Source organism: Acinonyx jubatus, chromosome A1 (assembly GCF_027475565.1).
Source record: "Acinonyx jubatus isolate Ajub_Pintada_27869175 chromosome A1, VMU_Ajub_asm_v1.0, whole genome shotgun sequence".
Taxonomy (NCBI): Eukaryota; Metazoa; Chordata; class Mammalia; order Carnivora; family Felidae; genus Acinonyx; species Acinonyx jubatus.
In genome coordinates this window covers 99,054,728-99,080,017 of record NC_069380.1, presented here as the reverse complement: position 1 = coordinate 99,080,017, position 25,290 = coordinate 99,054,728, and the positions used below count along the sequence as shown (strand labels likewise).

At 36.3% G+C, this 25,290-nt stretch overlaps 1 protein-coding gene across 1 annotated transcript in view; it reads right to left on the bottom strand.

Annotated features, from left to right (window-relative positions):
- Positions 1-25,290, bottom strand: part of SRFBP1 (serum response factor binding protein 1) — a 66,274-nt gene that overhangs the window by 33,836 nt on the left and 7,148 nt on the right. Inside the window, exons 2-3 of the mRNA XM_015072467.3 lie at positions 21,673-21,761; positions 20,562-20,634 (exon numbers count right to left, since the gene is read on the bottom strand). Coding sequence (XP_014927953.1) covers positions 20,562-20,634; positions 21,673-21,761 — 162 coding nt within the window. The remainder of the gene's footprint in view (positions 1-20,561; positions 20,635-21,672; positions 21,762-25,290) is intronic.

Genomic DNA, 25,290 nt, shown 5'->3' with positions numbered 1-25,290 from the left:
AAACATTTCAGGAAATGACATAAATGGCTTTAATTGTTGTTTTTTTTAATTATATTTTTCCACATCTTAAAAGTTATGAACACATTGCCAAATTTATTTTGAAATTCGAATTCTTAAACCTGAAATGAAAAATTAACTAACAACAAAGTCTAAAGCATTAACGTTAGATAAAGGATAAAAAACAGGAAACTAGAAAATTCACAAACAACTTTGATAAAGACTTATCTTCACTCTTATTAGAAAAATTTAATGGTTTGGGGTGCCTGGGTGACTCAGTATGTTAGTCCTCCAACTCTTGATTTCAGCTCAGGTCATGATCTCACAGTGAGTTTGAGCCCCATGCTGGGCTCTGTGCTGGCTATGTGGAGCCTGCTTGGAATATTCTGTCTCTCTGTCTGTCTCTCTGTCTCTCTCTCTCTGTCCTCCCCACTCATGTGGTCTCTCAAAATAAATAAATAAAAACTAAAAAAAAAAAAAAAAAAAAGAAAATTTAATGTTCTTTGCTATAGCCTCTTTAAAAACCTATTTATAACAGATATGCATATGAATATTTAAACATATTACTGAGTTTTCTATTGTGCAGAATATCAGGCACTGTGTGAAAAGACAACCAAATACAATATTATTGTTAGTACATACCTATCAATAATTACTTTATTTATTTATTTTCCTACCAATAATTATTTTACATGTAAACAGACTAAATGCTCCAATCAAAAGACAGAGGATGAATAAATGGATAAAAAAATATATAACACCTACCTATAAGCTGCCTAGGAGAGACTCACTTCTGAGTGAAGGGATGGAAAAAGATAATCTACACAAACAGAAATGAAAAGAAAGCTGGGGGAACAAAACTTGTATGAGATAAAACAGACTTTAAAACAAAGATTGGGGACTTGAACGTTTTCCATGTGTAGTATAAGACAACAATAAACAATGAGAGTTTTATTTTTTCCTTTCCCATTTGGAGGCCCTTCTTTTCTTTTTCTCGTCTGTCATGGCTAGGACTTCCAGTATTGTTTAATAAAAGTGGTGAATGTGGGCATCCTTGGTGTGTTCCTGATTTTACAGGGAAAGGTTTCAAACTTTCATCACTGGGTGTTGGCTGTGGATTTGTCACACATGGCCTTCATTATGTTCAAGCACGTTTCCTCTTTACCCTCTTCACTGAGAGTTTTTATCATAAGGGGATGCTGAATTTGTCAAATGCTTTTTCTGCATCTCTTGAGATAACCATAATCTTTATTCTTCATTTTACTTATGTAGTGTATCATGCTGAATGGTTTACAGTTACTGAACCACCCTTTCGTCCTCTGAATAAATCCCACTTGACCATGATGAATGATCCTTTCACTGTACTGTTGAATTTAGTTTCCTAATATTTTGAATTGAGGATTTTTGCATCTCTGTTCATCAGGGACACCATCCTGTTAAGTTTGTGTGTTTTTTTTGTAGTGTCTTTGTCTGGTCTAGGTATCAGGGTAATGCTGGACTTGTAGAATGACTTTGGAAAAGTTCCTTTCTCTTCAATTGTTTAGAATAGTTTGAGGAAAAAAGGAATTAACTCTTCTTTAAATGTTTAGAATTGTGAAGCCATCTGTTCCAGGACTTTTGTTTGTAGGGGGTTTTTTGATAACTGATTCATTTCATTACTACCAACTGGTCTGTTCAGATATTAAGTATCTTCCTGATTCAGTGTTGGAAGATTGTAGGTTTCTAGGAATCTATCCATTTCCTATAGGTTATCTAATTTGTTGGCACAGAATTATTCAAAACAGTCTTATGATCTTTGTATTTCTGTGCTATGTGCTGTAACTTCTTCTCTTTGATTTTCGATTTTATTTATTGGGGGCTGTCCCTTTTTTTTGAGGACTCTTTGTAACGACTTACCCATTTTGTTTATCTTTTGAAGGAAAACACTTCTTGGGGTGCCTGGGTGGTTCAGTTGGTTAAGCATTAGACTTTGGCTCATATCATGATCTTGTGGTTCAGGAGTGTGAGGCCGGTGTCAGGGTCTGTGCTGACAGCTCTGACCCTGGAGCCTGCTTCAGATTCTGTATCCCTCCCTCTCTCTGCTCCTCCCCCATGTGCACTCTGCCTCTCACTCAAAAATAAGCAAACATTGAAAAAACAAAACAAAACAAAAAACACCTCTTAGTTTCTTTAATCTTTTCTACTGTGTGTGTTTTTTTTTTTAAGTCTCTATTTTGTTTACTTCCACTCTGATCCTTATTATTTCCTTCCTTCGACTAACTCTAGGCTTTGTTCTTTCTCTAGGTACTTTAAGTGTAAGGTTAGCTTGTTTTGAGATTTTCCTGTTTCTTGAGGTAGGCCTGTATTGCTATAAACTTCCCTCTCAGAACTGCTTTTCTTGCATCCTATAGATTTTGGAGCATTGTGTTTCTATTTTCATTTGTCTGAAGGTGTATTTTGATTTCCTCTTTGGCTTCTTGGCTGACCCACTTGTTTAGTAGCATGTTGTTTAGTCTCTATACATTTGCGTTTTCTCCAGTTTTCTTCTTGTATTTGACTTCTACTTTCATACTACTGTGGTTGAAAAAGATGCTTGATAAGATTTTTCTTGAATTAATTGAGACTTGCTTTGTGGCCTAACATACGATCTGTACTGGAGAATGTTCAATGTGCACTTGTGAAGAATGTGAACTCTGCTGTTTTTGGATGGAATGTTCTGATTTATCTATTAAGTCCATCTGGTCTAATGTGTGATTCTAGGCCAATGTTTCCTTATTAATTTTCCATCTGGATGATTTATTCATTGATGTAAGTGGGTTATTAAAGTCCCCTACTATTATCTTATTATTGTCAATGTTGAATTCCCCCTTTGTGTCTGTTAATATTTGCTTTATATATTTAGGTGCTCCTATGTTGGGTGCATAAATATTTACAAGTGTTCTATCTTCTTGTTGGGTTGATCCCTTCATCATTTGGTAATACCCTTTTTTCTCTTCTTACAGTCTTTGTTTTAAAATCTATTTTGTCTGATATAAATAATGCTACTGAATGAAATCAGTAAAGTTGTAGAATACAATAATCAATATGGGCATACCTTGGAGATATTGTGGGTCTGGTTCTAGACAACTGACATAAAATTAGTATCACAATAAAGGGAATCAAATGATCTATTAAGTGTCTAATAGTATTATGTCTAAAATACAATGTACATTCCTTAATTTAAAAAAAAATGTTGCTAAAAAATGCTAACCATTATCTGAGCTTTCAGCAAGTCATATTCACTGAACACAGATCACCATAACAAATATAATAATGAAAAAGTTTGAAATATTGCAAAAATTATCAACATGTGGCACAGAGATGTGAAGTGAGAAAATGCTATTGGAAAATGGTGCCAATAAGCTTGCTCAACACAGGGTTACCACAAACCTTCAATTAGTAAGAGATGCAGTATCTGTGAAATGCAATAAAGTGAAGCACAATAAAACGAGGTAGGCCCGTATAAAAAGTCCGTTGCATTTCTACACACTAATAACAAGCTGTCAGAAAGAAAAACTAACAAAACAATCCCAATTACACCAAAAGAGTAAAATATCTAAGATTAAATTCAACCAAAGAGATGAAAGACCTTCTCTGAAAACTATAAGACACTGATGAAAAAAATGGAAGATGGCACAAATGAAGAAGTTATACCATGCTCATGACTGGAAGAATTAATACTGTTAAAATGTCTATACTACCCAAAGCAATTCACTGATTCCATGTAATCCTTATCCAAATACCAATCACATATTTCAGAGAACTAAAACAAATATTTCTAAAATTTGCATGGAACCACAAAAGACCCCAAGTAGCCAAAGCAATCTTGAGTAAAAACAAAAAGCAGGAGGTATCACACTTCCAGATGTCAAACAATACTACAAAGCTATAGTAATCAAAATAGTATGGTTCTGGCACAAAAAACACTTAATCAATGGAAAAAGAATAGAGAGCCCAGAAATAAACCCATGCTGTACGGTCAATTAATCTATAACAAAGTACACAAGAATGTACAATGGGAAAGAGGCAGTCTCTTCCATAAATGCTGGGAAAATTGGGCAGCTACATGCCAAAGAATGAAAATGGACCATTTCATTCCACCATAAACAAAACAAAACAAAACCAAAACTCAAAATGTATTCAAGTCCTAAATGTTAAGACCTCAAACCCTAGAATAAAACATAGGCAGTAAGCTCTTGGACAATGGTTTTACCAATATTTTTTGCGATCAGCCTATAGGCCAGAAAAACAAAAGCAAAGATAAAGAAACAAGGACTATAGCAAACCAAAAAGCTTTTGCTTAGCAAGGGAAATCATTAACAAAACAAAAAGGCAACCTACAAAATGGAAGAAGACACTCACAAATGACATATATGATAAGGGTTTAAAATGCAAACTATAAAGAAATCCTAAAACTCAATATTAAAAAAAAAAATCAATCCTCTAATTTAAAAGCAGGTGGAGGACCTGAATAGATGTTTTTTTCCAAAGAAGACCTATAGATGGCCAATAGGTACATTAAAAAGATGCTCAAAATCATTAACCATCAGGGAAATGACAAACTACAATGGGATACTACACCATACCTGTCAGATTAGCTATTATCAAGAAAAATAAATAAATAAATAAATAAATAAATAAATAAAAAAATAACAAGTGTTGATGAGGATATGAAGAGAAGGAAACCCTCATGTACTCTTGGTGAAAATGTAAACTGGTGCAGCCACTGTGGAAAACAGCATCCTCAAAAAAAAAAAAAAAAAAAAAAAATTAAAAATAGAACTACCACATGATCCAGCAATTCCACTTCTAGCAATTCTGCTCAGAAAATGAAAACACTAATTTGAAAAGTCACATGCACCCTAAGTTCACTGCAGTATCATTTACAATAACCAGATATGGAAGCAACCTAGGTATCTACTGATGGACAAATGGATAAAGGAGACGTGATGTGTATGAGACAACATGGATGGACCTACATGGTATCATGCTACGTGAAATAAGTCAGACCAAGAAGGACAAATACCATATGACTTCACTTATATGTGGAATCTAAAAAACCTGCTAAATGAACATGCAAAACAGAAACAGAATCATCAATCCTGAGAATAAGCTGCTGGTTGCCACAAGGGAGAGGAGTAGTGGAAGGATGGATGAAATAGGCGAGGGAGACTAAGAGCTATGACTTTCCGTTATACAATAAGGAAGTCACAGGGAAGAAAAGTATAACATAGGAAATATAGTCAATAAACTTGTAATAAGTTTGTGTGATGACAAAAAAATAACTAGATTTACCACAGTGATCATTTTATAATGTGGACAAATGTTGAATCTCTATGTTGTATACCTGAAATGAACAGAATGTTGTATGTCAACTATACTTCAATTAAAAAAAATAGGGGCGCCTGGGTGGCTCGGTTAGTTGAGTGTCTGACTTCGGCTCAGGGTATGATCTCACGTTCCGTGAGTTTGAGCCCCACGTTGGGCTCTGTGCTGACAGCTCAGAGCCTGGGGCCTGCTTTGGGTTCTGTGTCTCCCTCTCTCTCTGCTCCTCCTTGACTCGCACTCTGTCTCTCTCTGTCTCTCAAAAATGAATGTTAAAAAAAATTTTTTTTTAATAAAAGCCAACCAAAAAGAGAATTTAATTTTCAAAGTAACATGCAAATGACCTGAACTGATAACACAAAGGAAGATACAATGCACCACACTGTTAAAAACTCCTTAGCTAAGTACTTTTGTGCATGAAGATGAAGTTAAGCAGGGCAACTTCTGGTTAGGACTGTACTTCTCAATGGTGGGAACAATAGAAAGATACAAATGGCTGTGGGACTGTTCTCAAATTGTACATATTTCCCATCCATTATGATATTATTTCCCCAGGCATGAATCTTCATGCATTTATCCCCTGCCTCCCCCAACCAAACCACTGTTTGTGAGGTTGGTGAAGGCTGTGACAATGATTCACTCTAGTTTTCTAAGAGTGTGTGTGAGGTGGTGATGACTGTTGCCTTTTCGGAGCTAGAGAGTCATAAAAACAGGAATGCACCAAGTACATGTGGGAAATATAATGGTGACTATTATATGCAGACAGAAATAGGGATGAAAGAGAAAGCTGCTCAATATGAGAAAGGCAAAGTGACAAAAAAGCTTTTAATACCTATGAGGAATTAGACTTGGTGTGGGAGTCCAGAGGAAGCTAATTTAGGCTCCTGAGCAGGAGAGTGATACAATAAAATAAATCAGTCTTACTACTGGGAAATTTTACTAGTGTCAGGTTTTCTGCTGGCAGCCAGTTAAAGAATTACTAAATGTCTACAAATAGTACTGTCTCACTTCAGTTCCAAGTTGACTTTCATGTTTAAAATTACATCTTCATATTCTCAAAATTAAACTGCATACATCTTTCTATTATAAATTATTTTCATCAAGATAGGAAAAAAAATTACTGATACAAAAATAACTACAATCTCAGGGAGCAAGCGCTAAAACAATTTATATAATTCAGTATTTCTAAGACTTGCATTTCACTTAACAGTAAGTATCAAATAATTTAGCCAAATGAAACTCCACAACCATCTTGTCATTACCTAGTCCTAGCTCTCACAGCAGAAATACGTTTTAGAAAACAAGACAAAATAGCTTGTTTAACCCAAGCAATCAAAATGGGATATATCTTTTAAGACAAAAAGAAAAAAAATCTAAACTCTTCCTAACACATAAAATTACTCACTTCTAACATGTCCAAAGCGATAGTCAGAGATAAGGTCCAGCATTTACATCAACCTGAAGATTCTACCAAGAGCACTTCTGCATTCTAACAAGTCCGAGGAGACAGATTTTTTCGTTGTAGAGATTTTTTTCTAACAAAACGGCTGGCACTGGGAAGAAAGGTTTACTCTTTTTCCTTTGTTTAAAAGAACATATCGTGGTCAATTTATAAGGAGTAAATGAAATACTTAGAACCACTTAATTTTTATGTCTTCTCAGGATAACGTGTTAAGAATAAAAATAATCAATAAAAGTGAGAGGTTTATAGATAGTACGTGTTATTACTCAGTACATCAAAGAAAAAGAGGAAAAAATTACAGCTTGGTATGAACATACTGTATTCGCTTTTTTACTCCGAAAATATTTCATCTACATATGTTTGCTAGTTTTCCTTGCCCAACCATAACCAGAAACAAAGAAAACCTCAAACTCAATGGACAAGTACATAGGTCTATAGCACATTCCGCCCCCCTCTTCTCTCCCCAACAGTGAATCACCTTGAGAATTCATCAAAAAGACTTAGTTAGGGAAATTACATGAGGTGATTGAGCCAGCATTTTCCTGTAATTTCGGAGTTATGACTAAGATATACAGATGTGCTAGAAGGAATATAGGAATGTATTAAAAGAGTGGTCTTTAAAAGAATGAGGGAAAATCTTTCAAACTCCCAATGAAGTCAAACTATTTGTTATTATAAAATTCCTTCAAAGTATTTTCCCTAGAATCCTCAAGTTTCTGTAATCTTTTTCAAGGGCACATGATAATGAAATCCATATTCATTTCTTAATTATGTGTTAACAGTTTAAAAAGCCTATACCAATTAATACTGGAGTCGAGTTACATTCAATGTTTTTATACTACCAAATTTGGCAAGAAATGGGAATTTTTTTCCCATTTAACTGAATCATTACTAATTCACGGTCTCAAGGGAATTATTTTGGTCTTTAGCTTCCAGATAATATTTCTAAATGTTAAAATCACACACAAGACCTTTTATAGATATTGAGGCACTCTGTATCCTTAGGAAGGCCCAACTACTCTAATTAGGTCAAATTATGAACCGATCCAAACTTTTTCCCCCAAGAGTCAATGATAATATCTCATCTTTATTTTCCCTTTTCTATTAACATTGATCATTCAAACTATAATGCACAAGCACATTTCTCTACCATACCTAGTTATTCTTGATAAAATTATATACTTAATACTTTTAGGGGGTTAGGTTAGTAAAGTGTTAACACATGGACTACCAGTTCTGACAGAGTTGGATTGAATTCTGGTTTTATCAAGGGTGTGTGACTTTGAGCAGAGCAATTATCCCTTAAACCCCGGTTCCCACATCAGTAAAATGGAGGAGCTCAAGAGGAACCTTGGAGAGATACTGCGAAGATGAGAGATACTACATGTAGGCTGCAGCAAAGTGCCTCCTGGAGCGGGGTAGGCGCTCCACAACTAGTAACTAACATTATTATTACATTGCTTATGAGCAGCGGTGCTCTTACATCCCAAGGTGAGCTTCCTTGTGCTAGAAATAAGTAAGTCTGGGATATGAAGTTGTTGCATTGTAATCTGCTATCTATCCTTCAATTAAAGAATATTAAGGAAATAATCAATTTGTTTAATAAGTAACATTAATATTTTGTATTAAACTGTCAGCTTTCCCAGGAAACCTTCTGGCTAAAAGCAATCTCTTGCTCTTTTAAAAATTTCAAACCACCCGGTGTAACTTATAGCCTGTTTTTAGAACTGTGTGTCCCAGATCCTTTCTCTGACAGGGTTAAGATTTTTGCAGAGCAGGAACAATGAATCACATGGCATAAGACCTTGTGTAAAGACATGTTAAGTAAATGTACATGAAAAAATGAAGTCAGTCATTGCTTTCTGTCTAGTTAGCTAGTCTTCAATGTCTTTTCCCTCTAAATCAATCTTCCGTGGTCCTTCAGATTGGTCTTGCCAGAAAACAAATATGATTACTTAAAAACCTTTGGCCATCCACATTTCCTAAACAGCTTTAAAAAGTAACTTCATCTACCATTGTGATTACTATCTTCAACTGTTTGTGACTCCATTCACCCCATATTCCATCCAGGTCATTAATTCACTCAAGAAGTCCTTGGCTGAATGTCTGCTTTTTGCCAATTAGTGCACTAGCACTGGGTAAGGCCTTATCCTCAAAAAAGGTGACATACAAAGAAAAAGCTTCAATTCAACTGGCAAAATACTATAAAAGACAGAACTGAATACTCGTCCCAAATCACACCATGTACTTTTAGGCCTGTATGCTTTGTACTCAATGTGCTCTCTTTACCTAGATGGCCTTTTCCAAACCAGAATCCTATCTATTCTTAGAGCTGCAACTCAGTGTCCCCCATTCAGTAAGGTCTTTCCTAAGTCCTATAAGTAATTACATTAACGGATCCCTTTCTGGACTTCTACAACTCTGTGGTTACAATACTGGAAGAGTATGTATCCTAAACAGACACTTATGCTTATTGCTTGGTTCCCACAGAACAGTAGGTCCCCTGACAGAAGAAATCCATTCATCTACATACACAGTAGGAGGTTCCCAATCAAAATTTATTTAACTAACCTGAGCACGTAATACAGAATTTATTGTAAAATTTACAAATTTTATGGATCTTAAGGTAAATGATCATTAATAAACTGGGATGCTATCTTACATTGTGATGAACAGAAGAATAATTTTTATTGGTTAACTAAACCCAAACCTACAAGTTCTATTTTAATACAGAGTTTTAACAGATATCAATAATTAGAAAAGTGAGTATTTCCCTCTCCTCCTCCTCACCGGTATATAAAATGGAACACCCTATAAAGGGTTTGGGCAGTGTTTATAAAAAAGGGGGGTAAGTAAACTATATATTTTTATTGTAATTTCTAAAGAAGCATTTTCAATTGAAACAATCACTCCCCTTAGAATTACTGTTATTTCTTAGAAGACTACACAGCTTACATAATTTAGTGGCAAGTAGAGAACACAAAATAAAATTCTTCATATTCAAGAAAAAAAGCTAAAATAATATTTTCTCTTGTGATCATAAAATAGTAATTCTTTGAGGAGCTGAGACCCTAATACCAGTTATCCTAACACGTAGGAAAGAACAAAAAGAATACAAGGTTCGCACTGCGATAGAAATCTAGCAAAGTTGGAGATGTGTTCAAGTTTAGGAGTGTAAACGTTTGAATGTGATTTGTCTCCATTTAACCAAACTTCAGGTGACATTCAGTTAAATAAAAAAGAAAATCCTATTTTGCAAGACCCGTTATTTACTCTTCTTATTGTTGCTTTTCTCTAGGGCCTGTTCTCTTCCATTGTGTGTTTCCAACAAAGTATGTTGTAATATTTGCCTCTTTTCTCAAACACCACATTATTTCGTACTGGAATTATGATAGTACTATTGGTTGTCCAAATTTTTAAAATTAATAGTTGAAAAGGGCTTTGGGTACTTTCACAGTTAGTAAGAATGTTCTGCCAAGGTTGTAAGTTCAAATTTCCAGAATTACAAAACTTAAAAAATTAAATAAAAACAATACAAAAATAAGAAATATTTTTTAAAAGGTCATGGGATACTCCTTTTTTACTTCCTACCCCTAAATCCTGTTTATCCACTCAGGAGCCTTTGAACTAGGCTGATCTCGAATGAAGCAATTCCAAAATCAGTTTTTTTTTTAAATTAGGTATGTAGAGTGACTCAGTAAATGATAACCACATATTCATCACTTTTGCCAACAAGAACCTCTAACTTATCCTCTGTTTTCAAGCAAAAGTAAGCAGGTTCAAAGTGAGGATGGGCACCACTTTTATTTGCCACAAATACTCTTACTTAAAAGATAAAAATAAAATCTGTTAAGGCCACCAGATACTTGATACACTATCTTCCTATCAACACAGCTTAATAATGCAATACTGTTAAGGGTTTCAGGAATATGACTTACTCAGAAAGCTGGCTTAAAGCTGCAGAAACCACATGCCAGGAAGCAAACTGAAATTCCAATGTCATGATCTGTTTCTAAACGCTGTTCCACGAGTGTGAGGGGAGCGGTATATACTGATCTTTTAAAATACCGCTATGACTTCCTGTTTATCATTTCAAATACCACAAGTTGGGTATACAAGGCATCCTACACTGCCTTGGAAGCAATATAAATTCTGGCTTAAAAAAAATTAAATTAGATGGAAAATGGTCCAAGAGCAATGGCTAAGGTGACTGTGAAATGAAGAGCCTATTCATCTTCTGTTGCTGATATTTAACATTAAAAACGACTCTATGATTTTAGACTGTTCTCAATAATGGGTGAGTGTTCTACTTGTCTACAAAGACACAGAGCAACCCTGACATTCTAAATGATGCCAATAAAAGTAAAAAAAATATGCTTAAAATTCACTCAGTCAGCTAGCTAGGCAACATCCACTATGTACCTCATACATTAGTAGGTGTGGGAACAGAGAGAACTGAATAAAACCACCAATTTTCTTCTTTTTTTCCTTAAGGACTGATAGTTATTTTTTTAAATGTTTATTTATTTTTGAGAGAGAGAATGTGTGAATGCACAAGTGGGGGAGGAGCAGAGAGAGGGAGAGAGAGAGTACCAAGCAGGCTCCATGCTGTCGGTGCAGAGCCTGACGTGGGGCTCCAACTCACCAACTGTGAGATCATGAACTGAGCAGAAATCAAGAGTCAGATGCTTAACTGAGTGAGCCAGCTAGGTGCCTTAAACCACTAATTTTCTTAAGGTCTAAGTAGTAGGAATGGCATGAAAGGAGAATGTACTGCTATGCAACAGAAGAAATACATACAAGGGAAGGGGGCTGTATGGAGGAGGTGGTGAATAATTCTGGGGTCAGAGTGGTGGTATGAGAGACTGTCTCCAAAAGCAAGGAACCTAAGAACTAGGTGTTAAAGAAGAAAATAAGTCTATTCAGGACAGAGAAAATATAAAAAACCTGATCAACAGCAAGGAGGCATGAAATAGACTGATACGTCTGGGATTTGGCAGAGCTGGCACAAGAAGTATGGGGTACATGGAAGGGAGAGGAAGAGGAGAAGTAGAGCCAGAGTTCAGATCACACAGGGCCTTGTGTGCCACACCGGAGACTCCTGATCACATCAGCATTTTACAGAGGTCACTGATCACAGTGAAAAATGTGATTTGAAGGAGGTGACACCAGATGCAGGAAGTCAAGGTGAGAAAGAATAAGCACCCAAGCTAAAAGTGGTTACATACTTAAAAGAGACAACAGATTTGACAAAGGACAAGATTTGGGAGCAGCAGGTAACTAAGGGAGAAGGGAATGCAAAAGGATTCCTAGATTTCTGGTTTAGGAAACTAGATGAACAGTGTCAAAACCAAAATCAGGAACAGAAGAGAATACCTGAATAAGAGAGTCATGGTGAGTCATAAAACGTTAGGTTCAATATTCATATACTGACATCTTTTAGACTATCTGGTCATCCACCATCTCTTCTCTATGGTACAAGTGAAAGCTATCTGGAGAGTCAGAGAGAAGGGGAGGGAGAACAACAGGACAAGTGGGTGAAGGGATGGAAAATGAGGAAAGACAGAGACGAGCAAAAAATGGAGGCAAAAGGGGCAAGAAGGAAATGTGTAAGAACCAGCTGAGTTTCTTTTTTTTTTTTAATGTTTATTCATTATTGAGAGACAGAGCATGACAATGGGAGGGGCAGAGAGAGGGGTGACACAGAATCTAAAGCTGGCTCCAGGCTCTGAGCAGCGAGCACAAAGCCTGATGCAGGGCTCGCTCTAATTCGCTAACCACAAGATCATGACCTGAGCTGAAGTCGGATGCTTAACTGACTGAGCCATCCAGGCACTCCACCAGCTGGGTTTCTAAGAGCTCTCTACATTCTGACTATAGTCCCCAGCAAGAAACTGCGTTCTTGCCCTTAGGCTTAAGAAACTCCACAATCCTAATAAAAGGCCTTTGTAGCTTAGCTCTGTGAGTCATGTACAATGTTGAATTTCAAGTGCATGCACAAATACCTAAGTGGAGCTAATATAAGCGTGCATATCTTATATGAAAGATTTGCATCAAAGAGAGATTATAGTGTCCAGAATAGTGATCGTAGTTCAACTTGCAAGCAGCTGGGTTACAGGGTGCCGTGTGAGAAGCTAAAGAAAGAACTGAAGGGGAGGGGCATCTGGGTGGCTCAGTTGGTTAAGCATCTGACTTCTGCTCAGGACATGGCCTTATGGCTCATGGGTTCCCGCTCCTTGTCAGGCTCTGTGCTAACAGCTCAGAGCCTGGAGCCTGCTTCAGATTCTGTGTCTTCCTCTCTCTTTGCCGTTCCCCTGCTTGTGCGCGTGCGCTCTCTCTTTCTCTCTCTCTCTCGTAAAAATAAACATTTAAAAAAATTAGAAAAAAAAAAAAGAAAGAAAGAACTGAAGGGGAGCGCCAATATACAGATAAGAGTTAATGCTACTCAAAGAAACGGAGGAACAGGGAGGAGTGAAACTCAGTGGCTACCAGGGGAATGTGAACTGAGGAGGTCAAGGTCACAGTGGCTATACTAGTAGGAACAAAGATGTTATTCTAATAAGGGGAAAAGAAGATACTGAAAGGAGTTAAAGGAGGATGATGGGTGTTCAGGCACAGACTAAACAAGTTTATTAGCTGAGGAACAAACAGAAAGAGGGAGAGTTTGAAGCTATTGGTGAAAAAAGGCATAAGTAATAAAAGAGACAAAAGGGACATGGCAAATTAAGAGGGATGGGTCCTGAATAGAAAGTGGAAAAAAACCAAAAAACAAAAAACAAAAACAACTTTCCCCTCAAGACCAATGAGAACAAACTATCAGTCTGGGGCTAGTTTCTGAAGAAACAAAGACCTATAATAAATTTTAGAATCACCACATGTCACTTTTTAAATACCAAAGTACAAGGAAGATTGTATCTAAAACAATTATTACCATCACAAAAAATTAGATGTTAAAAGGGTAAATGTCTAGAAAGGCCTTACTCTACCAAAAATATAAAATAAGGAATTGCTGATTTAGTAAAATAGGTATTAAGGGATGTAAGTAGTATCATGACAACATGTCAAAACATGTCAACGGCTGCTCTGTAATTAAAAGAGAAATTCCAAATATTACACTACTTCAAAATCTAAATACTATCTCAGTATGAAGCTATAAAGGCACTCTTGCTCATGCCTGAAAGAGACAGGAAAGTAAAAGTTGCGAGTAAGCAAATTCATATAAAAGAAAAGAATGTGGGAGCAAGAAATGACTTTTTGAAAGCTTAATCCATTTGATCTTCTTCATTTGATGGTTGCAAAATGGAAGCCTAGAGAGAGGTTCAAGTTCATCACATGAATTATAGTTGAACTTTACAACTTAGATCTCCATTTTTTAGTTATCAATTTATCCTTACTTTTTTTCTTTTGGCCTAAGGACAGGGGTGGAAAAACTCTTACTACGTTCTAACGAAAAAGTAGGCAGAAGCATCGAAAGAAAAAACCTACTCAGCTCAGCAGGATAAGACTGCTTGTTCATGACTGATGTCCTCTCCAGCAACAGATGCTTTTCAGATTTACCTTAGTGCAAGAGCCACTGAATCTGACTTCGTTCAGTCTCCCTATTCACCTATTTTATGAGCTATCTATTCAATAAAGTGTCCACCAGAACAGATACTAGCAGGAGCTACAGTAAAAAAGAAAAGCAAACAAGGGAAAAAGAAGCAAAAATATGATGGGACAAGTAGGAATAAAGGAGAAAAATTAAACAGTCCTGCAGGTGGAACTGTTCTCATCGGTGCCTGGATGGCGAAACTGTTTTGGAGAAGAGTGTTACTTCTCTCCCTTTTATGAACGAATACCATGCTGAGTTTTTATTGGGGATCTTTAAAGTTAACCTAAAGGTTTCAAGAAATCATTTATTACTTGATTTCCTTAATGCACTACAGAAAAATAACCTAATAAAAAGTACAGATTTATGAAAGTTACTTTCAAGTCACAGTATGGATTGTTGCAGACCCAGGAGCCATAAAAGATCATAAGGCACACATGTTCAAAGAATCTGGGAAGTAAATGAGAAAGAGAAACACTATACCTCTTCCATGCTTGGACCAATGTCTGCAGCTTCTAGGTTTCAGAACTGAAGAAAAACAGGGCTTTGAAACAAATTCAGCCTTCAGAGTTGTCAGACATCTTTTTATAGGTACAAAACAGGATGGGGACAGGGAGGAGGAAAGGCATACTCAGGATCGCAGGAGTAAGAACAAAACCCATTTTGTTGCGATCAGCATGGTTCTGCAAAGTAGGCTAGGCCACAGAAGAACTATAACTTAAAAAACTCCTCAATAATCATCATCAAATAATGGAGTTTGCACACTGAAAATGATGCTGCTAACTGAAAACACTACCACTACCACTGCTAACAAAGACACCTAGATGATCACTCCCTTCTTGAACGAGCCTTTTGGTTTCCCAGATACCAAACTCTCTTGGTTCTTTCTCCTCCCATGGCTATCCTTTCTCAGTCTCTTTGACTTATTCTTCCTCATCTCTCTAAGATGTAAATCTACATTGTCTTGGAGTGCTCAGGTCTCTTTCCTTAGCTAGTTACAGTTACTTCCAGCTTTGGATACCTTCATTTCTGGGTAGGAGACTAAGATACTAACAGATCATACAGTTAACTCCCTTGTCCCTCACTTCCCCCAGCAACAGCCATAAAGCTTGGACATGCTAGAAAAAACCCTGCCTGAAGGTAATAGGGAGTAAATGAAAGCAGAAATACGGATAGGGAGTGGAAGCTGACTAAGCTAACGTAAAGATGGGAAGCTTTACAAATAAATACATTCTCTTCAAAGTATACTCTTCAGAGTACGGCCCAAGGCTAACTGCAGTCTGCATGGTTAGGGTTCAAGAGCAGTGGCAGGGGAACATGTGGAAGAGCCAGTTTCAAGCAGGTCACTGAAGCAGAAAAGACCTGAACTGAGGCTGGAGCTGCTATCTAAGAAACAAAGTTTGTGGATAAAGCCTAACCAAAAAAATTAACTGCTAATACAACCATTCTTTGCAGAAAACCAATCAAACCCAGAATCTCTACTATCTGACCTCTATTATGTCCAGGGTAAAATCCTCATATGAAGAACCAAAAACCAGAAACACCTGCATTCTCCAGAGGCAAAAATGGCTATTATCAATAACCTCAATGATACATACCTGCATATATTTGTAAAAATTCTCCTCAGTTAATTACAATTTTATCAGAGAAAAAAATCTCAGCAGAGAAACAGAAACAATAAAAAACCATTGACTGATTCAGCCACAGAACATCTATCACTGGGTGAAAGATTACAAGATATTTATATTGTCTCAAACTTGTAACTTCACAAATTTACTTAATAATTGCAAACAGAAAAAGGTGCCTTTCAAATGGAGAAATTGAGACAACATCCAAACCAAATGATTAGAACTCAACACCAATAAACATGGATATGACACAATGTAGCATTATTCTTATTATACTGCACAATCACAATTTTTCTATAGGTTTGAAACATTCTCCAAACAGGTGGAGGGAAGCACAAACAAAGCAAGCCAAAAGACTATTACAAATCCAGGAAGAATTAAAGCAGTTGTCCTGGGATCCATTCACTTTATCAGAAAGAAACTCTAAGACAAGTAGGTGAAGGAGTTTGATGTACTTGTTAATAATATACTGTTAACTGGTCCTCCTGGTAAACAGATTAGTGATGTATGTTAAGAGGAAAATCTTTACATGAGGAATGCTCTTAGTAGGATGTCCTTTGTTAAGGATGTTTACAGTAAACAAACTCAAAAATCTACAGACTTATGAGGCATGGCCCACCGGAGAAAATCACTTAAACTATACAACCCTGGGGAATAGAAGGGACAAGTTTCAAAATCTATATGCTCTCTGCTATGAGGTAATAACTACACCTCTTCATTTAAAGACCTCATCTATTCTGGGCCAGAAAGTGCCTGCCTGACGTAGAAAGGACGGACATGGGGAATTGCCCAGAGTTCCAGATATCTCTCCTTGTTCCAGATATGTGCCTTCTGACTGCATATCCTTGCAACTATTAGTAAAGTTGGATGGTCGGTAAGATCTTTAATATGTGTCTGATTGATTCTTTGTACTGGCTTATAAGCAAAAGATGAAACCATCAAAAATAATTATGATCTAAGATGAATTTAAATAAAAACTAAAACGTTAGAATAAGTGAACTGTTCTATTGATTTGATAAAAACAGTTAACACAGTATACTTACAGGAAACATAAGGCATCTTTTATCCTATGGCAAAATTTCTTTTTAAGCATTCACAGAAGAAAACTTTAACTAACACCTAAGTATATGAGATTTCTCCACCAATTTTTAAAAAGCAAATATAACCAGAAATATCACAAAATTTTAACACATGAAAATATATGATGATAAGCCTGCAAATGAGTGGGTGTATGTAGCCCAGAACTCTTCTCAACATGTCTTTTGAAATACGAATATGCCTAATTTACAGAGTTGCGGTGAAATTCAAATGATAGGACATAAATATTATCATAATCTACACCATTTTTCCTATCTGTGGTCCACAATGACAACCACTTAGAAACAGGCTATGAAGGAGCATGAGACAAGGCGATCCTAACAGCTGATGCCAGCTCAAAGGCTGCTTTGAGTAAGAGCCCTGAACATGTAAAAAATAGGGGATGAAACAAAATTAGGAAGTTTTAAAACAGAGAAGTAAGGGCAGCAGGCCGGATGAGGTCTCCTAGAACGTGCAAGTTCTCAGTGTCCAGGAATACTTGGCACAGGGAAGAGTAACAGCCTCAGCGAGGAACAAGAAAAGACACGCAGACACAGGTAACTGAACATATTTAGCTGGGAGGAATCAAGGAAAGGGAAAACATGTTGCACGTCTTTGGGCCTTAATCCTCTAGAGGACAGCTACCATGTTTATTATATTATCTCATCTGGGAGAGCAGAATCTAGATGTATTTCAGGAAATTCTTATCTTACTGAGGCAGCACCATCAAGTAGCTACCTCCATTCACTTCAAAATAGTTATGAAGCCCATCCCCTAATAGCTGTGTGACCTTGGTCAACCCGCTTAATTTCTCTAAGCCTCAGTTTTGTATTCTGTAAGACTGAGACAATAATCATGTCAACTTCATTAAATCATGAATATAAAATACACAATACAGTACCTGGCACATACTAAATGCTCAGTAAAAGCCAGTCATTACCTTTATTACTTAAGAAGGAATTCCTTGAGCATTTTGGTTGGCTGCATGTTATGTCTTAATTTTACTATCTCCTTCTCTGGCTAGCTAACAAGAATCTGTAAAAGTTAATAAGCTACTTTAACTTCCAAAGAAAAAGGAACTGTTTCAGAAGACAGTACTTACATCAAAGTTTTAAAAGTATGAATGCTATTAGCAAAGACAGCAAAGACCTGGTATTCATACATTACAGTCTATAAAATTAGAACCTATGATTTTAAAGTAACATAAAGATCAGGCCTTTTTTTTTTTTTCTTGGCCAGAAAACGCAAACTCCCATTTCTAAAAATATCTCAGGTTTTCTTCTTGAGGAAGTCAGCTTGCAACAAAATACCCTATTATCATAGAAGGCAAGTATAGGACGATATGTCATGAACAAGTCTATAAAAATGTAGTGGTATAGGAGCTAAAGAAAAAATTCATCTGGGAAAACTATTATGTAGAGGTTTTTCTCCAAATTTAATTGAGACTGTAAGTTTTCTGTTTTGTAACTATTTCTTTGATACTCCCATGTAGATGATGAACATTTCCTTAAAAAATCACAGATGACCTTTCAATTTTCAAAAGTCCTCTACGATTTGCTTCTTTTAGAAAAGTACACTGATTGTGTAAAAGCATCTGGAGCGAGAAATAAAATTTCAAATGTAAGGAAAGCATACAGTCTTTCTAGTACACTTTTTAGTCTGTTTTTTAAATTTAAATGTAATCCAGTTTTTAAGCAGCATTATGAAAGAAGTTGATGTCAGAGTAACCAATCTAGACCACTAGAACCAGGAATTCAAAGAATATATACACTATTAATTTTACAAATACAAAGAACATACAGGTGATAACTTTTAGCTTTCTATGAGGCAACAATTTCATAGCAGTCTTATATAATCTAGGAAAACAAACAAACACACAAGGTCATGACACAGCAATTCTGTAAACCTATAAACTTTAATTATCACTGGGCCTGATTTCCTATTGCTGATGAGGTTTAAGAATAACAGAAAACAACTTTCACATGCAGACCAAATAGGCCTTTTCTTTTTAATTAACTAAACTAAATTTATCATTGAGACCTACAGAAGGGAAAATTAATGAATATATTTTAATCTCAAACTTCATACACCACATATAGGCTTATTGTATACAAAACATCCTTTCCAGGGTAAAATAAAATCAGCAGTTATACAGTAGTTCAAAGCATCTCAATAATCTAGGACTACAAAAATGACTATTTGGAAGAAATTACAGGGAAAAATTTAGGTAAGGAATGTAATTTAGTAAGGACCTTGGTTAAGAGAAAGTGAAAGAGAAAAAGGGATAAATCATAATTTCCTATCTCAGTATTACAATCAAAACAAAAATCTCCAAAGATTTTATTTCTCATAGGAATTTCACAGAAAAAAAAAAAAAAGGTCTATGGAAAGGCCTACGTGATGTGTAATCCATAGTCAGACAAACAATAATTAGGAGTCACATACAGAATATTTTGACTGAACGTCTTGATAAAACGGGGATAAAAACTACGAGAAAGGAAAGATGTATCAAATGAATTCCATGATTTTTGTAGACCTGTGAACATAAATAAAATTACCCCATAAAAAACATAATTCACACTAAAGGAGAATCATGTCCTACCTTTATTTAGTCAGATTAACTGTGGTAACTTTGTTATAAAACACTTTACAATCCCTTCAAAAGGAAAAAATGGTGAGAAGCTTTGATGACCTAACTCAATTAGAATACTGTTAGAGAAATCTCTTGCTCTTCTATCTATCTCAAAACTTGGAAGATATACCAAAACGTAATAGTCAAACATACATGCAAAATGACCCTGCAATTAAGATAATTGCTGGTACCAAATGTTGTTTTTAAGTTCTGCAATAAAACAGTCTCCCAGACATTTAATAGTATGTCATTTGGTAAATGAAAGTTTCCACAAAGTAAGAGCAGTGAGAAGACCTAAAAATTATGCTAGTGAAGAGTCTGGCTGAAAGAAACAAAAATACGGATCATTTTGGTCCAACACTAATTTTATTTCAAGTTACTACAGAGCTGAATAAAATGCTGACACCACCACACAAAAATTTATTGAATTGGCAATAGGCAAAGCATGATGTCAGCCACCAACATCACCATCCGCATTACCGAACAGCATAAACGCTTTAATTCTAGAACTTAACGTGGACTTGATGTGTGTAGTTTGGGTAAAAATAAAAATCTTAGGCATGAGGCATTATTAAACATAGATGAGTTTAGTTTGGCAGAGTTTCGATGCAAATTATTCTAATGCTTTAACAACTTCAGTAAAAAACATGGAAAAATGTAAGCTTAAACATACAATTTTCTAAATGTGCTACATTCTTCAGCAAACAGACCCATAAAAATAAGTCTCAAACAGCAATAACATTCAAATAACAACACACACACACACACACACACGGCAGGCTGAGAGGAGACATGGAGACACACATGTATATTCACACTCACACAAGGCCTGACCTTCATTGCATGAATTTCTTCAAGCAATCGTTGTGCCCGTCTCTGGTTTTTTAACAGTGCATCTTCAGTACCCCTGTAAAAATTACATGAAAATGTACAGCCAGGAAAAGCATTTATTTTAGACTCACATCATAATAAGTCATTTTTTCTAGAAGAGCACAAAAAGTCTTTAAATAACAAGCACTATTATCCTGCATTGTCCTGGACATCCACTGCCTAACACATACCCCGATTCCATCAACAAACCCAAGTTTTTGGCAAATTATAAGCATTATCTGGTATTATATTAATGACTATTACTACTGAGAGAAAGTACGCCTTTTAACTCCTTAAAGGAAAGGCGAAATAATATTTTTTAATCAAATGATTAACAGCACACTGCATTTAACGTAACATAGGCTAATGAGCTACCATTAAAGTTTGGATACAATTTTATTCAACAAAATTTTATTCTCTGCAATTAAAGGAATACAGAAAGAGAAATACCTGATTATATCAGAGAAAAAGGTTATTTATGATAGAAAGAACAAGAAATTAAGCAGGAGCAAAATATCTGAAGACTATTCATGCTTAATGAGTAAAAACTGTAAGTAACACATTTACTTTAATATCAGTGACAATGAGGTTTCAAAATATTAAAAAATTGATGGAAAACAATGCTTTGATAAAGACTTCCACAAGGTTCTAAAGATTTCAACTTACGTAGCAATTCAATGGATAAAGTGCTATAAAATTTTTATTACTGATTCAAGGTATTACCAGATTTATTAAACAACATCAAACATCTTAAAATAACTTCTAATAACATAAAACACATAAGTAACTCTGAAGGACTTTCACTCTGCAAAGGCTTCCAAAATGAGAGCTCTGCAAGAACAGCAGAATTCATCATGTATCTTAAACAAACGTGGCCCAGACCACTTGAGGATGTGCTGACATATCCCACTCAGACTGTATCCCACTCAGACCCCCTCTCCGTATAAAAAAAAGTGCTGCATGAGTAAGATACTTAATTATTCCTCCAGGTCCCACCCTCAGATTTTGTAAATATTGAATAAAAACAACTTCTGACATTTCATTAGTCATAGGACCATGACTTCAAATGACTAACTTTTTTGACTTGAGTCTGCCAACGCTTCTGACAAGTTTTCGGATAACCAGCACTCGGATTCTCTTCACGTCTTTTCTCATCTTCACAACCTTTGAGGAATGAAACCAAAATTAGAAAGGTATTCTCTTCATTCAAGGAGAAACACACTTTATTTTGAATCTTAATATTAGAGATTACGTCTAGTCACTCTAACTGAATTTTTAACCACAGTTACAGTTAGATGAAATCCAACTTGTTCCATCAACACTGAAGCAATAAATCAACATTCTAAAAATGTGTCTGAGGACTTAAGAGAAATCAGTTACAATTTTTTAAAAAGTCACAGCATTCTCGGTGATTAGTATTTTAATACTGCACTTGTGTTTTGAGCTCCCTGAGATGGGAGAGCGTCATATTCATCTTGGTACCCTTGGGTTTAAAACAGAGCTTCACCTATAATGGTAGGAATTTAATTTACTGAGTGTTCATATTACCAAAAACAAACGTGTGAAAGTGGTAACATTTTCCTTATTTATGCAGCATCCCTTGCATTTGTTTCCAGTAACAAATTTCAAGCATAACTTTAAAAGAGATGTGAAAAACACAAGGGGCATGTGCACATGCATGCACACTGACAGATGCTTTAAATCATCCTATTAGAGAGGAGTGTTGAACTCTAAGAATGAAACAACAGAAAGATCAGCCAAGAAATGGAAATATTCTAATAATGAAGAACTACATGTTATAACAGTACTTAGTACAACACGATGGTATCATTCTGAGTTTGTATTTCGTCTATCATTATTAGGAGTCATATATCATTCCTTATAATGCCCTTCTTCCCTTCTCCACTTTAAGAACTAAATAAAATTCAGTTCAGATAAAATCTTTCCTGAGAAAATTTCCAATGACTTCTTCAGATAGAGATAACCCGTCTGACATTTGCATCCCTAGTAAACTTTGTAGGCAGCATCTATTTCAGTGAACTGTCTCTATTTATTCACGTGGTCATCTTTTTTTTTAAATTTTAACGTTTATTTATTTTTGAAAGAGAGAGAGAAACAGAGCACAAGTGGGGAAGCGGCAGAGAGAGAATGAGACACAGAATCCAAAGCAGGCTCCAGGCTCTGAGCTGTCAGCACAGAGGACACAGGGCTCAAACTCATAAACTATGAGATCATGACCTGGGCCGAAGTCGGATGCTTAACCGACTGAGCCACCCTGGAGCCCCAAGTGGCCATCATTTTCAATCCTCTGGGCACTCCCAAGAGGACGGGGGCCTTGTGGGACTTACATGATGCTTTCTGGGCCTTGAAAGAATGCCTGGCACATACAATCCCTCAAATTCTCCTTACTGAAATAACAATATCCACATGATCCTGTCTCTTCAAGGCTCTTGCATTTGGCTATTCTCTTACCCTCAATACAACTCACCTTGAAATACTGGCTACCAACTTACAATTTATTTCCGCCCTAACATTTTCCACCATTCCAGGTGACATAGATGTCCATGTTACAACCTAGCCATTATTATATCCTCACTTCTTCATTTCCTCTTTATGACCTAAACTATTCTATCTCAGCACCCATTAATTCAAATACTCCACACTAAGACCACAATGTCTATTAACTTCCTTTGTCAAGTCTAACCACTACAACCATTTTTTACTTCATTGTAACCACCAGTTCACTTACCCCTATACTTTCTCTCATATGATTAGTCCTCTTCTTTTAAACTTTCCTTTTATTCAAGTCATATGCATCATCAACACTTGTGAATACCTGAAACTCCCCTATCCCTCCTTTTAGCAATCCCTCTAGTTAATCCTGGATGAAAACAATATCCTGAGTTCTTTATCACAGCACCCCAATAGCTGGGAAATACATTCTATCTACTTTAAATTCATCACAACTAAACTGAAATGGGCCCAATACTCTTAACTCCTATCCTACGTTTTTGATTAATTCCTTCCACAATGACTATTTTATTTTTTTTTTTTTTTAATTTTTTTTTTCAACGTTTATTTATTTTTGGGACAGAGAGAGACAGAGCATGAACGGGGGAGGGGCAGAGAGAGAGGGAGACACAGAATTGGAAACAGGCTCCAGGCTCTGAGCCATCAGCCCAGAGCCCGACGCGGGGCTCGAACCCACGGACCGCGAGATCGTGACCTGGCTGAAGTCGGATGCTCAACCCACTGCGCCACCCAGGCGCCCCCACAATGACTATTTTAACCTTTGCTCTCTAAACAAGAGACCTTCCTCTTCCTCTCTCTTTTCCAATTTCCTAGAGAAGACGAACATCAGATGGGATCCATCATCTTTCTACCACCTACAACCATGAATGCAAATTATCCTCTATTCATAAAGTTACAATGTAAGAAATTCCCCTACACAGTATCTGATGGTAATGTTCTAGTTGTGTTTTGGATCTCATCTTTTCTGCCTCCTTAGAACCTTTACTGTAGACTGTCCCTTTACTCTGTCAATCTCTTACATGGATGTTTCCATTAATTGTTTTGTTTCTATTAATTTTTATTCAAGCTTGACTCATTTTCACTAGAGACAAGACAGACAAAACATCCTCACTATGAAGATCACTAGGAGTACCTTCTCTCTACAAATGCCTCAGAGCCAAGCTTTCAGACAGGTTCAAACTCCCTATCTCCACTTCTGAATATCACATAATTTCAGTTGGATTTCCATCCCCATTATTCCACTAAGAGCTGTCATAAAAGACACCGATGATTTTTAAAAGTCCCTCAAATCCAACAGAAATGTTTCAGGCTTCATTTCACTTGAAGTCTCAGAAGCATTTGACACTGTTGACCACTTTCTCCTTCTTGGAACACTTTCCCCTTGCTTTCCATAACAGAATACTCTCCTGGGTTTCCTCCATCATCTCTAGCCACTCCACCTTGGTCTTCTTTGAAGGCTCATCCACTTTAAACCAGTCATAAGTTCAAAGGACAATCCTAAACCAATTCTTCTTTTCACAATATACTTGTTAGCCCTAAGTGATCTTACCTACGTATATTGTAATTTGCCAACTAAACAACGGTGACTCAGTAATTTCTGCCTTCAGCTCAGATTTCTTTTAGCTCCAGACCTAAGTGTTCAACTCTCTACTTGACAGTTCCTTTTAAGCATGCTTAAACTCATCTACAACTTACATTTAAACTCATGTTCTTCACCCCCAAATGGATTCTTTTCGTTGTTTCATATTTCATGGAAAAGAACAATCCTTTTGTTCAATTATAAACCGCGGGCTCGTTATAAGTAGTTCTCTTTTCTAAATCCCTCACAATGAATCTGTTACCAAGTTGTGTTAATTTTATCTCCTAATTATATCTCAAACTGTACTGCTTTTTCCCCTATCTTGACCTCCTAGCTCTCCTGGCTGAGTTACTGCTAACTGGTTTCTCTACATCCATTCTTGCCCCTCTCCAATCAGTTATCCACAACTTAGAATACATTTTTTAACACAGAGATCTGATGACAGACCTTTACTTTATTCTCTTCGGTGGTTTCCAATTTATCTTAGGATGGCATACGGGCTTTATTTTATTCCTTGGTCCTCACCATGCTCCCACCTATTACCAAACCTTTACACTTGCTGTTTCCTCTGGTAGGCATGCT